The 18,172-nt window shown below is 46.7% G+C and overlaps 1 protein-coding gene across 5 annotated transcripts in view; it reads left to right on the plus strand.

Annotated features, from left to right (window-relative positions):
* Window positions 1-18,172, plus strand: part of PRIM2 (DNA primase subunit 2) — a 1,404,979-nt gene that overhangs the window by 171,993 nt on the left and 1,214,814 nt on the right. For all 5 annotated transcript variants that reach the window (XM_069606178.1, XM_069606180.1, XM_069606181.1 and 2 more), the window contains one exon: window positions 6,502-6,605. In XM_069606178.1, coding sequence (XP_069462279.1) covers window positions 6,502-6,605 — 104 coding nt within the window. The remainder of the gene's footprint in view (window positions 1-6,501; window positions 6,606-18,172) is intronic.

Raw genomic sequence — 18,172 nt, forward strand, 5'->3', positions numbered from 1 at the left:
CTTCACCAACTAAAAGCTGTCGTGTCTCCAAGACCTGATCCAAGAGAGGACATGGCTAGGAGACCTCTTCCCGAGCTACGAGGGACCATTGTGCACCAGCTGATCTTTGCCAAAGCTCCCCGGAAGTCAGATCCTCGAAAGGCTGCCAACCGGAGGAGGGGACTGCCGCAGAATCTGAAGTGAAGCACCTGGACATCTGTCCATCGTCGTTGACCAGGGTTCGATGGGCTTCCAGCGGTTAGAGCAAACCTGCAAAGTGTTGTCCAGAAGCGGGGACAACTTGTCGTTGTGCTGCTAAATGACTGGAGAGCTCCTCAGCGTCTACCATTTTGTCTGGCTGGAGAAAGTCAAGGTCGTCGACGACCAAGGAGAATCTGCTGGTGGGTTTCCTGCCACCCGAGGACCTCAAAGACGCCAACGAAGTGCCAAGAGCCAGCCGTGGTCGCGTCCCGATCTCCGATGACCTTGCTGGGCCAAAAGCTCTTCATTGACTCTTTGCGGCAACAAACTATCGTCGTCCAGGTATACCGCACGCCTGATCTTCACAGGACGTTTACAAGCTTTCATCAACAAGCACCACGAGGATCGAAGCTGCTTCCCCGACAACAGCGTTCACTTTTTCTTCACTTGGAATCTCGACGACCCGTGGCTCCTGCCTTAAAGAGAGTTCACTCAAGAAGGGCCTGTCGACGACTCATCGTAGAACGCTACGAAACCAGGTATATTGGGGGTCGTAGAACCTTTAGAAGGAATCAAGACTATATTAAGCATATCTGGACTGGGCTTTTCAATACACTTTATTTACAGGTTGCCCAGGTATGGGGGATCCTCGCACAGAACTGTCTCTAGTTAACCGGAGTCTGTGTTCTGCCATTCCTCAGGTTGAACTCTTTCTGGGACTATCGTTGATTCACCTTATGATCTGATTCGTATGCCAATTGAACTGTTAGCAGTTGATGCAATCGATAGTTAAGAGTGGTACCAGGTAGACCTATATATATTAGCCATTATAGTATTGCCTGAGCACAAAGTGTGTTATTGTGATTGTGTATACAACTTTGAACCGTATTCATATAAAGAATGTTTTCACTAACATAGTGTGTGGACATTCCTTTGTGGGTGCCTGGGGACTACACTGTACTTAAGAATCAGCCTGCATCACCTCCTGAGATCCTTGATTGCTCATCCACGTTTTACCAAAAAAAGAAATTTTGGCTGGGGTGCTCTGTGCTTCGACTCTGCCATATAGAAAGCAGGAGTACAGATACCCCACTCCAGTCTTTACAGCGTGTGACTGACCTCCATCTTAAGGCTTGTTCGCTTTGAAGTTGTTGAATTCCTTCAGGTGACTGGCCTTGCATTCTCTTTCCTCGAAAGAGATTGCTGATCAACCCTCCGGTAATGTTGAGATGGTGATGAAATTCCTCTCTTCCATGCTAACTTGCCCATCACCTTGTTCCATTATTCTGATTTTATTTTGCGTATTGGAGGGGGCCCCAATCTGCAAATGGTTGGGGTTCTGCAAAGAATTAGGTGAAAACACCTGACTCTCTCACCTATGCATTGCCTCAGAGCGCATCCCATTCTTACGCAAACAATGCTGCCCCCCCTCCATCCTTCCTACAAAGGCCTGTGAATCGATTGGGATTTACCAAAGTAAATGAGCCTCTAATTATAATTATTTATCATTGACACTCTTCTTACTATATCTAGAATATGTCACCGATTAAGGACCACATATTTTTAAATGTGCCCAAAAATGTAAACAAGCCTTTTCACGACTGGTATGTAGTTGTCGTCACAATGTGTACATATATTACGCTTTACCATCTATTCAGCCTCCTAAAATTACTTTATATAGCCCTTCACTCTTACAAATAATGTATCCAGAATCAGTCTTTCATATATTTGTCCCTCCACTTCAATAATTAAAAGTACGTTCTTCCAAAGAATCACTCCATTAAAACCTCTAATCCCTGAGGTAAGTTGCCCTATCAAAACTGCCTTTCACGCAATAAGATTGAACATGTGCTCTCCAGATAAAAATGTGGGTCTCCCCTAAATAATCAATTCTTTGTCACCTACATTTAGATTTGCCTACAGGAAGCAGAGAAGTGTCACCAATTCAATCTCTCAAATTGTCCAGCATATTTAACAGGTGACTGGAGCTGAGAAGGTGTCCGCTTTTCCTCTGCAGATCATTGACCCATCTCCCCGCCCTCACCACATTCCAAGTATAGCCTTGTCTTAAAAGGAAAATGTGGCAACTCGGTTAACAAAATATCAAACAGAATAACAATACATTCAAAATAAAAACTTGTTTCTGTTTTAAATAGTATATGCCTTATGTGCCCTCCTGGTTCTGGTAAAGGTGTGCAAATGATTACTATGCTGAAACATAACTAGGTCTGTCTATATATTGGTCGTAATCTCTGAAATATTCTTTCCACTTGTGTTCCATCTTAAATCATGTTTCATGAATTAATTAACTTCAATTGGGAGTAATCCCACATTTCTCCTTTTTCTATTTTGTGCTCGATTTTATCAATGAGTTGTCCTGCGATGCATTTATGTGTAAACTTGTTCTAATTGTGTTATACAATTGTATTGCTTATATTAACAACTGTGTGGTAGTATTAATGACATATTGTGAAGTTGCCTTCCCTCTCCCTTCCTTTGCTGTTCTTTTACAATGGTCACGTTTTCCATGTTCTTCATCATAATCACACAATACATGGATTTAATTGACGATTGCCCTGGATCTAAACAATAGCTCAGCAAGCTACTACGGTAACGTGAATCTAGAAGTCCACTATGTTAGTGAATAACCATAAATATTTTTTCTATTTTTGCTGAGTAGGACCAATATTCTTTTTTGCATATGAACGAACTGAAGGAATAATTTCCTTTTTGAATTCATGCCAGCAGCGGTTTTCTGTTGAATCGCATGACTCCCCTCCCCACCAGACTGCTGCAGCTGCTTGTCACTGAAGTTGCCACCCCTGCTTTGGCCGGGACTCCTCGTCTACATCGACTTGACGGTTTCCTTGCTGCCCCACTTCTTGCCTCTGGCATCCACAAACTTTTTCCCTTGTGTGTGTGTACTCGCCATTCTCCTTCCTTCTCTTCTTTTGACAGCTCTTGTATACCTCTCACGCAGGGACCTGCCTGGTGGCTCTGCATCCTGTGTCTTTCGTTTTGTTTCCCATTGTTCATCTTTGGTACCTCACTGCGGTGCCCATGTCTCTGCTCATCTGATTGTGGCCCAGCTGTCATATCCGCTACTGCCGGCTGGATACATGTCTAACCTCTGCTTTTCTCTACGGTCTTGGTTGCGTCCCAGCGTTTATATGGCTCCCCAGCTCTCGCTGGGCCTCCAGCATGTGTAGGACTACTCCTTTCATGTGGCTGCTCACTCTGCCTCGTGGCCATGTTGTTGTATCCATTGTCAGCTGGTTTTAGACTAAGTGGAAGACTCACAGGTTGATGTATTTTTCATGTACTTGGTGGTTCTGTCCTATTTAGTACTGGAGGTAGTCTGAGTCCAGTGGGCATGTATAATTGTTCCTGATGATTTGCATGAACAAACTAGACTTCACTGTCGCACGCAGGGCTAGTTGCTGCACTGATCGGTGGAAGAAGTCCAACATTGGTGCCAGAAAGTACACCATTGGTGTCATTCAAGCACTGCCATGTAATAGCCAGAGATGGAACTGCCTGCACGTTCCATCTACCAGAGTTTTGACAGATGTCACTTGAGACCCAGAAAGTGTGGTAACTTACTGAGTGACCGTCCATATTTGAAGCTCCTACCCCCCCCTCAGCCACATCCCTGTCAACGGCTGTCATTGTTAGAAGGGTATGACCGGGAGCTTGTTGCAGTTGAGGGACTATTCTAAGGGGATACCATGGAGAGAGTGGAGGAGCAACTCCTTAGAACTCCGACTTAAACCTGAAATGTTGCTTCACTTTGATGCCCATCTTCTACTGCACTGCCATCTCGGGGTCATGTTAACCTTTTCTGACATTAATTACTTTCTTGCCTCCATTTGAGCTGTCACGGAAACCACATAGTTTTGTCTTCTGCTTGTTTTCCATAGCCCTCCTTTTTGTAATTTTCATTCCTTTTATGATTCTCATCCTTTGAGGTGCTTAAAGGCTCACAGGCCACCGCAGATGCGTATGTGCCAGTGTTAACTGTTTGCAGATCCTGCCAGCAGCACTACCACATACATTCCTGTCAGAGGCGGTGCTGGCACAAGTGGTATTTTGAAATGAGAAGACGTTTTCTAACCCTCGTTTACCAAAAGTTAAATGTTATATACATATTACATTTTGTAAAGACTGGAGGGGGGGAGTCTGTACTCCTGCTCTCTATATGGTAGAGTAGAAGCACAGAGCACCCCAGCCAAGATTCTCTATTGTTGGTAGCAATGGACAAGCAATCAAGGCTTAGCTCTCAGGAGGTGATGCAGGCTGGTTCTTAAGTACAGTCCCGTCCCCAAGGCTCAGAATATATACACACACAATAACACACTTTGTGCTCAGGCAATACCAACATGGTAAATATCTACAATATCTATGTGGTACCACAGTTGACTCTTGACTCCTTTAAAATGCCCAAACTGCTGACAGTTTAAATGACATACAAGTCTAATAGCAATGTGAACCAACACCAGATATGGGAGGAAAGCAAGATGGGTTAAACAATTGGCAGAATACTTTGTCCCTACCACCAGACACAGTTCTGTATGAGGACTCAAACCCCCTCCCACCCCCACCAACCTGGGCAACCTGTATATAAGATATACTGACACCCACTCCATATAATGTTTAGCAGTCTTATTTCCTTCTAAAAATTTTCTACTACACCAATGTACCTGGTTTAGCAGAGTTCTTTGATGGGTCGTTGACGGATCCTTCTTGAGTGAACTCCCTTTAAGGCAGGAACCACAAATCGAGATTCCTTGAGGGAAAGGTGAACAATGTCGTCGAGGCAGCAGCTTCGGCCTTGCGGTGCTCGACGTTCGATCGTGGACGTCCTATGAAGATGAGGCGTGCGGTACACCTCGATGATGAGTTTGTTGCCGCAAAGCAGATCGATGAAGAACGTAGGCCCAGCAAGGGCGTCGGGTCGTTAGCGTTTGGCGTCGGCGATTGTGACTCGACCACGGCTGGCTTTTGGATATTCGTCAGCGTTTATGTGGACTTCGGGTGGCAGGAAACCCACTGGCGGATTCTCCTCGGTTTGTCAGCGACCTGGACTTTCTCCGGCGGGACAAAGCGGTCGATGGTAATGAGCAAGGGAGTCCTTGATTTCAAATTGTCTTAGGCAATGGAGCGTTGCAGCTCTGGTCGACTAAGTTACAGCGTTCCTCCGAACCTCGGTCGAGGGTGATGGTCGTCGACGTCCTGGCGCGCTTACTTCAATGATTCTTCGGCGGTCCCAGTCTCTGGTCGGCAGCCTTTCGGGACTGACTTCCAGGGAGCCTTGGTGAAGGTAAGCTGATGCACGCTGGTCCCTCGTAGCTCGGGAAGAGGTCTCCTAGCAGGTCCTCTCTTGGATCAGTACTTGGAGACACAACAGTTTTTCGGATTGCATCGAACGAAAGCAGCAGCAAAGCCGCCTTCTTCCAGCTGTGCTTCTAGGTTAAGCATCAAGTTTCGACTTCAGCTTCTGAACAATTCCAGTAAGTGAGAGGTCCCCAGATATACGGTTCTGTCTTTCATTCACACTGCTGAGCCAGGCTCAGGCAGTCAATCATTCAGAAGGGCATTCAGCAGGCAGGCAGCCAATCAGGTTTACAGTGCATTCAGACCATTCTTCTCTATCCAGACACTCACAACAAGGAATGTGGATTGGGACAAGCACCCAGCCATTCAACACTCCACACCCCATTCATACCAGTTTCGGGCAAGGCTGTCTGAGTCATTGTGTCACACACCAGAAACCCATAACATGAAATGTATATTGGTCACACACTCCATTCACTCAGGTCCCACCCCATGGGTGTACCTACAAAATAGTCATTGGAAAGGCTCCATCCAGTCTGGCCTGCACTACCCCCAAAATACCATATATGGAACATCCACCCAACAGCCAGTCAGGGGAAGGGAAAGAGTCGGGGCTTCCCAGGTCTTTAGGAAAACAACATAAAGTACTACAGGACAAGGACAGGGAGGCTCTGTCCCTCCAATTAATTTCCAGCATCACATGTTTGCCATTCTATAGCCACCCCCTCCTTTGCGTCCAGCAATCCTCAGAAATTTCATAATTTCTGAGTCCACAGTTGATCTCTGAAATGTAAAATAATTATGTTGGTGGCTAATTTTGCAATCGTTGCTCCTCACTATTATCAGTGTTATTTCTTTACCTTCAGTTTCAATCGCCTCAGGCTGACTCATTCAAGTAAGAACATTCAATGTTTAAACTCTACATCTGTGCCTGCGCCTCTTTTTATGGTTGTCCAAACTAATCCTCTTTTTTTCTCTTTGTTACAGTTCTGAAGTCGGTTGAAAATCTTGGAGTAAGCTACGTGAAAACCAATGATCAGTATAAAGCTAAACTGGAGTCTGAGCTGCGGAAGCTCAAGTTTCCATATAGAGTAAGTGGTACACCACAATGTGAAGGGGCAAAGCATAACAGCTAAGCAGTGTCCAGAGTTTGGCGCGTGAAGGTGGAAGTTCTTTGTATGAAGAATTACTGAATGGAGTTGTCCATAATACAGACTGAAAGTTATCTCCCTTGAGATAATGCTGTGCCCCATAAAGTAATATTTTATCCCATATAGGGTAGTGGATTTAAGGTCGAAGCCCAACTTGAGTTTAAACAGTGTTCCTCATGTGTTATATAGAACTACCTAATGCGTCTCTCTCTCCTAGTGTGATGGTTTTACCTGTATTTTAGAGGATGTTACACTAACATCTGTTCAGAGCACTCCTCGTGGTTCTTTTCCCTTCAGTAGCATATGTTAAGTATCACCCCAAAAACAATGTTTAAGTTAATAAAGAAATACCCCAGAAGCTTTGAAGTGCTCGGTTCACTCTACTGATGTCTTCCTCCCATAGTGTTGGTCTTCAGGTGACCAGTGTCTTGGTACCAACCCCTGCAGCTTATGTTTTCTCAGTGTGCATGGATTGGTAGAACCACATGATGGAGCTGAAGACACTCCTCTTCAAGGAATGGATCCTCCCCAATACCCAGGTCAACACACCCTCCACTCCAAACTTAACCTGAGATGGGTTATATGCTCCCCCTGTTGCTTGTAGATCCCTTGCTGCCAAATTGCATGGCTGCCACTGTTTGCTCCCTTGCTTGCCACGCCTTTTATCTCTCCTCCCCCCACCACTAGCAAAGTGCTTTGTTGCTTCCTTGATAAGCCTGACCATACTTGGCGGTTAAACAAGAATCTCACGTAACAATACCACCGAGAGGTTGAAGTCTAAGCTAGCCTGTAAAGAGAAGACTTGCAAGCAGTCCTTCTCCTGCCATGTCCGAACCATCTGGCACTCCATCCCAGTAGAGGCTTGTAATTCCTACAACATCCTTCACTTCTGCAATACACTAAGAACGTGGCTTATGCAACAATACTTGCGGGATGCATAAAAATCCCTCTATTCCTTCACCAACTGTATTGCTGTACACAAGAACTTGTCAATATGGCACCTTATCTCCAATGCTTCCTGCCCCAGTCTCCCTTTCACAAATTCTGTATAAAATGCCAAACCCAATGCTGCCCCCCTCCTCTTGTAAAGCACTCTGCTGCTCTTGAGCTAGTTTTGTGCTATAAGCAATCAAATATAAATTAACAAAAATCCATATAATAATGAGTTACTTTTCAACACTGGCAGAAAAATACTTTGTCAAATCCCTGACACTGAATACTGTCTGTGTGCAGTATATTGTGTAATCATTCGCTATATTGGCTATTTTTGTTGCAGGTGGGTAGCGTGGGCCTACTCTGTTTGGCCTCTTTGCACAGTGAACACTGTGCCGCAGGCCAACACACCTTCTATGCATGGGCAGCAGAGGTTCTTGGTCAAGGGGATCTACATGATTTTGCTGAGTTTTTTTTTCAAGTCCGATTTCATTGAAAATTATTTGTTCAAACACATTTTGTAGGGATGTCGGTAAGCAAAGAAACCGTGTTCAAACTACAGTTCGAAGTTTCTTCCAGCTCCTCCAGGCTTGTTCTTGGTTCCCTTCCCCAAGTTCAAGACAGTTCCAACAAAATAACCTTGGGGTTCCCTTCCCCAAGTTCAACAAAAGGGTTTTGGGGTTTCTTTACCCAAGTAACCAGCTCTTCAGCCTTCAAATTCACAGTCACTACAACTTGTGTAGTTTGCCTTTTCTTTCTATCACTTGAACAACTAGCCTCAGCCTCTTGACTTCCTTTGCGTTCCTTCAAGGCAGGGTTCGTAGGTCTAGGCGCAGTTGTCGGACCACACAGCCCACCCATCACGGGTAACGCAACCGATAACCCTTGGCACTTTACACAAGTTTTTTCTTTCTCATAGGACTTCCTTGACAACACAGGTTTCCTTCTGCACTTATTCTTCTAGTTCACTTTAATGGCTTCTGCCTTTATCAACATGTTACTCTCACACACTTTCCTTTGTGGTATTTCTCCTAGTTACCACCTTGCTTCCACACTATCCAATAGTGTTCTGCCTTTCGTTCTTTTCACTTTGTTTGCAAATGCTGTCTTTTTAAATGTATGTCGTTTGTAAATGCACATCACTTTGTTTCATTTGTGCGATATTCTTATATCTTTTCCTCCTTTCAGCATTTAAAACGTATTACATACTTGGCAATTTCTTTGGTATTCAATGGTTCATATTTGGTCTACGGATCCATTTATTAGCATTCAAAACTCATTACTTGTTTTCCAACTTTTTTGGTATTCAATAGTTTACTTTTCGGTCTCCAGACCCTCTTGATCATATATACTAGCTCGACCGGCATGCGCCGTTACCCACGCCATGTCCGTGGCGCTCCATGGCTTGAGTGAACCTTCCCTGTCGCTCACCGGTGTGCAGCCGCTCCTCCCGCTGCTTTGGTCTCGCTCTTGGCTTCTCGCTTGCTCCTCTCTCTCTCCTGGGGAGCTTCAGCATCTGTGTTCCCCACTCCCAAAGGGGAACACACAGCAATGGGCTTTGCTCCGCTTCAGACCCTCTTGTGGCCTGCTCTGGCCTCAGCGTCTTTCTGGCTTCTCGACAGGCTGCATTCTTTTCGACCGGCCCATATTCTGCCTGCTCTACCTCGGATTGCCATGCTCTCCTGCCCAGTTCTTCCTCTGCTGCTTCCCTCTCCTTTTATACACCTTCGACCATTCAATATGTTGCAGGTATGAGTTGTTAATTCTCATTGCCTGACCATAGTTATTGGGACATGCCTGACCCTCACAACAGTCCTCAGGCCTCTTCCTCGTCTTAGTACCAGATTGGTGAAATGTCATGTCCAGCCCTATTCTCCCTTTCACAGGTTCTGTCCAGCCACCTCCAGACACAGGCTGCAAAATAAAACTGTCGCACATCTCCACTGCACCTTACATCGGCAGTACATACTTAGTAAATATGGATGCATTCACTGTACCTATAATTGCAGAATTTACAGAATACTGTTGAATGATGTGTAGATTAATTGTAATCTTTTCTGTTTTAATTTGGATTGCTGACTTGCATTTTTATTTTCTGAAGGCAGAATCCTTTAAAATTAAACTTTACTCAATCACTTATGTACAGTACAACACTACACTATTGAATCCGAATGCAGATCCTTCCCTTGCCAGGACATGGGGTGAGATTAGTTAAATCACTGCAGCTCTTGAGATTCATAGAGTAAAGAACTTCCTAAAACTATTCCAAGTTCTAGTATGAATCCTCAGTAGGTAAAACCTGCCCCATGCTAAATCGCTGAAGTTAAATCCTTAAACCCTGATGACATTCAAAGCATGTTCGCATCACCCAATCACTCTCTACATGTTCTCCTCTTCCCCATTGTTTCTGGCCCCATGTTTCCGACTCTGCAGCTCACCAGCCTATCCCTCTCCCTGTCACTAGATTCTCTGAACTTGCGATTCTCTATCTGCCAGTGGCTTACAGCCAAATGCATCTTCAGTGTGTCTTCTGCAAATAGGTACTGCCCTAAGGTTCCATGCATTCTCTAGTGGGATTCTTTTGTAGCTCACCTAGGGCATTGTGGAGGGCTACCTTTCTGCTTCTCACTTCTGACTGTGTAAGGGCCTCGAAGAAGGAATCTGACGCAAGGGTGGGGATGTTGGTTGCTATAAACATTTATTTATAAGAAAAGAAAGCTTCACTATCCCCATCTCCTAAGGGGGAGGGGGATTCCTTGCCTCAAACTAATACCAAATGATCTGTCAGAATGTCCGTCAAAATCAAACTCTGCCATCCTGTCACAATCTACTTCAGTCCCTTATGTAGAGGTGGAGCCAAGTACCCCCACTCAAAGCTCCGCCCCCATGCTGCCTATATGTTGGCAGCCAGAATGTGGGACAAGAGCAGCACCAGTGACAATACCAATACCGAAAAGAATCCTGGAAGTAAGGTACCCATTGAGAAAGCCATATATGCACTCGCAACAATATGATGGCTATCTAAATGAAATCCTGGAAGAAGTGTGAAAACTGAGCAAAAGAGAAGATTGGTGACATCATGCGAAGCAGGACTGATGCACCTAGAAGAGATGCAGAGACGAGAGAACAAACTTTCTATAAAGATCTAAGGAGGAGGTGTTAAAGATGAGCAATATTTCGGGCTCAAGATGAAGATGCTCATGCCACAGAAACTATGAAAAAAAGTCCTTTTACAATTGTACAGATGCAGTAACGCAAGTAGACGAAGTATTCTTAAAGGCTAGCTATGTAGTGACTAGATTGCGGCGATGCGCCAACGTATATGCATAGGAATGTATGGAGTATGTATGATTCCACAACACACTTTACCAGAGCTGGACCCAGTAAATAAAAAGGCTTTTTCAGTGCGTCGCCCTTGGAAATCAAAACTGAATCATGGAGGTGAATTCAAGAGGGGCTCGGCTGGCCCAGCACCAAGAAGGCCACTGTGAGCCTGAATGTTCATGCAATAGTTACAGAACGTGTGAAAAGAACAAACTCCTGTTTAAGGTGAGGAACAAGAACATTAAAGACGTCAGAGGTTCATCATTTAATAGCATTTCAAATACAGAAAAGCTCTGAAACATGGTATGCAGTCACATGGTCGGATGAAAATAGATACTGGGTTGAGCTGTATCGAAACCAAGAGACACATGTATGCCTGTACACCCTCTATTCTCAGGTACAAGGAACATTTCCAAGGCCTGTGATCAAAGGGCTAATTGACAGGCAGACTGCAAGAGTGATGATAGATGGCAGGCTAATTGGCAGGCTAATTAGTGGGAAGCTATGCTTATGACCAGCCCACAAGCACCTGGAAGCCAGTCTGTGTGCTGCTAGCGTGAGTGGAATAATACAGAGGGGTACAAGGGTGCGAACCAATTGTAGAGGGACAGGTAATAGAGAGCCCTATAGTTTGTATAACTAATAGGACGTTGTGTATTTGATGACATATGTAGTGACTTGCACTAGCGGAGGGCTTAGTTGCCTCACCTGATGTTAGAGATCCAATAATTTTCCCAGACAAGTATGGAACGTATACCTAGATGTTCCCGTTGAGCCAATCTCTTTCCCAAGTAGGTTTTTGTAGTTTTTGCCATATAAACTGCTTTTTTTAATGAAACTCGCTGAGTGAGACAATCGAGCGGATGTTCGTTGATGTTCATTGTACTCCCTGTTTTAGATCATTGATTTTAAACAAGACTTACTTTGCCAACTTCCTGAGTCAGTCTGATTATTGATGTTTGAGTATATTCTGCATCCCCACCTGTCTCAAGTAGTGCTACCTCGTTTTAAAGAGCCTAGTGTGTCGGTCACACGGGTTCACGTGGTAGCAGAGATGATGATTCAGATCCATCGACCAAGTAGGCTTTGAGGGTCTCGGAAATATCTAATGTCCTCCGCCATTTAGCTGCAGGAACGTGAAGCTCCCTGTAGATAGCTGGCCATTAGTAAAAAACGTGCAAGTCACTAAAGAGATGGGTGGGACGGGTCCCCCCTTCACAAATCCCTTCCCGGTTTCTACGGGATACAGAGCAGACCGAAGGCTGAAGCGGCTGATTGAGGTGGAGGCAGACGATCCCGAGGGTCGGAAGTCGAAAACACGAATGATGAGTAGACAGAGAGAGGGCAAAATATGAATGGGCACTGAGTGGGGAAAGTGATAACTAGATACCTGGGAAAGAATAACGGAGGGTTGGTTTGGGGTATGTTTAGTTTAACGATGAAAAGCGTCATAATTTAAGGTATGTAGACGTGGAGCGATCTATATGATAAGCCCGGAATCCTACGTCCAAGACGTTTAGAAGGAATTGTTCTAGAGTCCAAGTGGACGTATCTAGGCTACGAACGATCAAGGATCGTTAACAAGGACAATTCATACTCTAATCGGAGTCATTATTAGGGGCGAGATTAAGGGACGAGGAGCGTTGACAGAGCTATATGTGGGCCGGCCAGCCAGTCTGTTTGTCTATCTGTGTATGGTATAATGTGTATGTGTAAAGAAGTGAAATATTGAAGAAACAAGGAAGAAAATAGATTTTGGTGAAAACAGAGATTTGAAGTTTATTTATTTAGATGACATGATGTTCCTTGAATAGGTAGATTGAAGTAAAGTGAAACGTAGAGGCTTGGAGCTGGACGATTGGTGCACGCACGTATTGTATTCTTTTTCTGAAAAGTATTTATAATTGTAAAATAACGGTAAGTATTGACTGTGGATTGTGACTAGTCATGATGGAGGATGTTACTCCACTTAAACACTTGTGCAGACAGTTGCCAAAACATGCATCCAAACTCGAACAGTATAGTGCAGAATGGGTTCAGGGCACGACAGATCAAATGTTCATGCCATGTTCACAAGGGGGATCACTGTTCAAAGCAGTTTTGTAACACATGACGACATACTTGCACGCAGCATACACGGGAAAGAAGCTAGAAAAGAGGTTAGCTAGCCGAGAGCTTTGGAAGATGTACCAGGAGGAACTGGAAGACCCACCTCCTGAAGACTGGATGCTTAACCAGTATAAAGAGGGGGGTGTTGAGCCTCCTGCTCCCCCCTACCACGCCTGAAGTAAATGACGATAGTACGAAAGATGACGGTGTGTATCCTTTGAGAGAGCTTAAGGCAGCGATAGGGTACAGTAATCTGACTTCTGATGTTTGTTAATCTGCTTAGAATCACATGCTGAGCATAGGTCCGACATCCAGTGGTCACTGCGGAGTATTGCATTTTGTTTTTCGTAGTCGAAAAGGGGACGTCGACAAGGCGTGTCTGTAACACTATCCCTATAGTGACGTGTGTTGTACCCACAATCCCTCACGCGTCGAGGTCCCTCAGATTGTTTTTTTCCGCCCAGCTACTGGTCGCCTTTACGCGGAGCTCCTCGAGAGACATTGCAGATTTCATCTCCTTGACCTTTGGTCGTTTTCCTATATTAATATAGAACATATCGATTCCCCCCCCTCGACGCTGTTGTGAAGCTGTCTCCGCCGAGCAAGATCTTCGACGGAGGGGATGAGCAGAGGAGATCCTTCGGCGTTGCCGAACACGTGGCCTGGCCTTGCAGGCCATATACAGTAGGGAGAGTGGGGGTCGTGGGACATCTCTAATTCTTTTCTGAGAATGCCTTTCCTTTTCCCCTTCCTTTCCCTTGGGGTGGTGATCACGTTTTATTGCCTCGGCTATGGAGAGGACACCCTTTAGGTTTTGCCCGCTTTGCAAGGGCAAGTTTACTTGGAAGGACAAGCATTCACGGTGTAACCGCTGCTTGCCCCTCTATCACAAGGAGGAAGGTTGCACGGCTTGTCGGCTTCTTAAGCCGAAGACTCTAAAAGACCGTAGGGTCAAAAGGTGGGCAGCCTACGCTATGTCGAAGGCCGACGCTCCACCCACCGTCGCTACCTCCGACAGTGACGAGGAACGTGATACCACGACCTCCGCTACGGAAGTCGAAAACCCCCCTAGAGAGCGCACACGCGCTTCGTCGTCTGTCCCCGGCCCCGACGGGCTCGGCTCACGCCCTGCTTACGGGGATGAACACCCCGGCGACACTGACGCATACAAGACCACACATAAGCACACAACCCATGGCTCTTCTTTGCCAAAGGCAAAGAGCATCAGCGCCCAAGGAGACGCAGGTTTCACCGGCGGCCTCCTCGGACCGTTCGGGTTCGAAGCCCCTCTCGCAACCGCAGCCGCGACCAGCGACTGGGCTTTCGGCAAATAAGGGCGCCGCCCCCAAATCATCGGCCGGAGCACATCAGCAGAAAGCGCATGCCGCCGTAGGGCGTTCGACACCCATAACGTCGAAACCACAGCTCTCCGCTGACAAACGAGTCGCTGAGAGCTTGGCGAGGATCGTGGTAGCCGACGCCCACAGGCGTACGCCGAAAGACACGTCGAGCGCTACGCAAAGGTCGAAAGACACGCCGAAAACACAAGGACGATCTCCTTCAGTCGAAGGGATTCCCAGCACACCTGAAGGCTTTTCAGAGGGCGACGGGACACTTTCCTCAACGTTATGGGAGAGGTCGAGCCGTTTTCAGCTACAAGACACCAATTTTCCCCCGCTAGACCGCTCAGGGGTACCCCATGAAACCATGGAAAGGCTCCATCTCTGCATGGAAAGAATGGAGAGGTTTATGAATTCCCAAAACCCTCCCACTCCAAAGAGAATAAGAGAAGGGCCTCAGGAGGACCCCAGGGCCAAAATTCCAAGATTAGTCAGTCCCCACCAGGACACAGCCTCAGACTTCCATAGTGTGTATGACCTCACTGGGGTAGAACATTATTTTGAGGAAGAGGATGATTCTATGGACGAGGAAGACGGACGGAACCAGGAGGAAGGTCTGGAAGACAGCCCAGACTTGGTAGGAGAAGGCTTCGGAGAAAATCCAGAAGGAAGGACCTTCTCACCCCAGGCAATCACCATCAATATATTCCGACACTGATGTCCTGAACCTAAATCCTCCTGACATTTCACCTGTTAGAAACACGTCTCCCATTGACGATCAACCCACATTTAATGCCCTGTTGCGCAGAGCAGCAGCCCACTTCGAACTGGACACTGGGGAGCTCTCCCCTGAATTAGACTTTGTAGAAAGGGTAATTAAGGAGAAACCCCCGGTCAGTCAGACAATTCCCCTCCTCGCTTCGGTGAAGAGAAGAATCATCCCTTCGCTGTCCACACCCGCACTAATCAGAGGGGTCAATCCTAGAATTGAAAAACTTTTCACTCCTTCACCCTCAGACCCGCTGTACATCAGGGGACATTCCATTCCGGATTCCCTGGTAGTAACCAACACAAGAAAGAGGGCAGGGGTACCACTTTCCACCAGTGAGGCACCACCTGACAAGGAGGGCAAGCGGTTATATGCCCTTGCAAAAAGAATTACATCCTCGGCCGCCTTTTCGGCAAGAATTGCCAACTACAATTCTTTGCTCGCTAGCTATGCGGATGCGCAGTGGGCCAAACTGCGCAAAGACGCCGAAGAAGCGCCGGAACCATTACGTACACGCCTGCTTTCAACTATTGGCGAAGGAACCCAGGTCAACCAGAGTATAGTAAAGAGCTCTCTGGATGCGGCAGAAACTGCGGGACGTTCCCTAGTTCGGGGAATAGTCCTAAAACGGCACGTATGGCTGCGCAACTCAGGGTTCAAACCAGAGACACAGGCGTCTTTAATAAATAAACCTGTTGAAGACTCAAACCTCTTCGGGAAAGCGGTGGATGAGGCTCTGGAGATGGCTAAAAAAAGAGTTCGAAACTATCAAAACTCTTGACCAAATCTCTAAGCCCGCTAACGGGCGCGGCTATGGCAATAAACGCTTTTTTCGTGGCCAACGCCAACAACAAAACCAGCAGCAACAGTACCCTGCCACCAATTTCCAGACCAATAGTGGCCAGTACAGCCAAATAGGACAGCGCCGGGGCAAAGGAAGAGGGCGAGGGTCCACCCCCAGAGGTTCCCAAGCCCCTAACAACACCAAGTGATGCGAAGATTCGCGTCCCCTCCCATGCAACACCGGTCGGGGGCCGGATAACATCCTTTCTTCCAGCATGGGAGGGTATAACGTCAGACCGCTGGGTACTTTCCACCGTAGCCCACGGATACTGCATCAAATTCAACAGTTCCCCAACATACAAACCCCGAGGGGAAGACGCATGTCACCGGAACATCTTGCCATCCTTCTACAAGAAGTACAGCAACTGCTGGAAAAAGGAGCCATAGAGGTCGTGCCTCTATCTCAGGTAACGGAAGGTATTTATTCAGTGTACTTCCTTGTACCCAAAAAGGATCTAACCATGCGCCCTGTATTAGATCTGCGCCCAGCGAACAAGTTTATCAAACCCCAAAAGTTTCGTATGGTGACGCTACAGGAAGTGATCCCACTGCTATCACAGGGAGATTACATGACAACATTGGACATGAAAGATGCATACTTTCATATTTTAATGTTGCCAGCGCACAGAAAATACCTCCGGTTCATGATGGAGGGCAAACACTACCAGTTCAGAGTGCTACCCTTCGGCATAGCATCTGCACCGAGGGTATTCACGAAGGTACTGGCAGTGGCAGCGGCCCACCTGCGCAGGTTGTCCATTCCAGTTTACCCTTACCTCGACGACTGGCTCATAACAGGGGATTCTTACGAAACATGCTTCTCCAATACCCAAAAGACTGTAGACCTTTTGTTCCAGTTGGGCTTCTCCATCAACGAAAAGAAGTCCAGCCTAGACCCCAGCCAAATCAAACAATTCCTAGGGGCTCTAATTCAAACAAAGGACGGCCTCGTCTTCCCCTCCAAAGAGAGGGTCCAAAACATGTTGTTTCAGATCCCTCAATATGTGACCGGTCGAGAGGTGACGGTACGCAAAGCAATGCGCTTGCTAGGCATGATGGCGTCGTGTATTTATTTGGTACCTCACGCGCGCCTGCGCCCAATGCAGGAGTGGCTCAACAGCCAGTGGTGTCAGGCCAGCGGACTATGGGACGACCTAGTGGTGGTCTCGCAGGCCTTAGTTCTCTCGCTATGGTGGTGGACAAAAGAAAACCTAGAAAAAGGGAAACCCTTTGCCACACCCGCGGCGGAAGCCACTCTAACCACAGACGCATCCCTCACAGGATGGGGGGCTCACCTATCCCATCAAACTGCTCACGGAGACTGGACTCCGAACGTAGCATCCAAACACATCAATCTTCTGGAGCTACTAGGGTGTTCAAGGCGCTAAAAGCCTTCAAGGAACACCTACAAGGCAGGACAGTGATGGTCCTTACAGACAGCACCACAGCCATGTATTACATCAACAAACAGGGGGGAACCCACTCTCCAGGACTGTCCAAACTGGCCCAAAACATATGGAAGTGGGCTCTCAAACAGAATATGTTCCTTCTGTCACAACATGTACCAGGGGAACTCAATCTGCTGGCAGACAAACTCAGCAGAGATTTCCCCCTACCCGAAGAGTACGAATGGCGACTGCACGAAGACATCGTCTTCGACGTCTTCACGCAATGGGGGTTCCCAGAAATAGACCTGTTAGCAACCCTGGAGAACTCACAATGCCAAAGTTACGCCTCCAGGTACCCCCAGAACCAATCCAAGGGGAATGGTCTGTCGATTCAATGGTCAGGGAGATTTGTTTACGCTTTTCCCCCGACTCCCCTTCTCAACAAGGTAGTGCACAAGATGCACCAGGAACAAGTAACCATGATACTGGTGGCTTCAATGTGGGCCCGACAGCCATGGTTCGCTCACTTGATGGAGATGTCTCTATCTCCCCCAGTGAAACTCCCCTGCCCGTACAACATGCTGTCACAAGACAAGGGCAGGACTCTGCATCCATGCCCCCAGAACATGAACTTAGCAGCCTGGCTCCTGAGATCATAGAATTTGGACATCTACAGCTCCCACAGAGATGCATGGACATCCTCAGGGAAGCCAGAAAACCTAACACTCGCCACTGCTATTCTAGCAAATGGAAGAGATTTGTCATTTGGTGCAGAGGAAAGAGCATCAACCCAATTGACTG

The sequence above is a fragment of the Ambystoma mexicanum genome, chromosome 4p (assembly GCF_040938575.1).
Source record: "Ambystoma mexicanum isolate Mex_15411 chromosome 4p, UKY_AmexF1_1, whole genome shotgun sequence".
Classification (NCBI taxonomy): Eukaryota; Metazoa; Chordata; class Amphibia; order Caudata; family Ambystomatidae; genus Ambystoma; species Ambystoma mexicanum.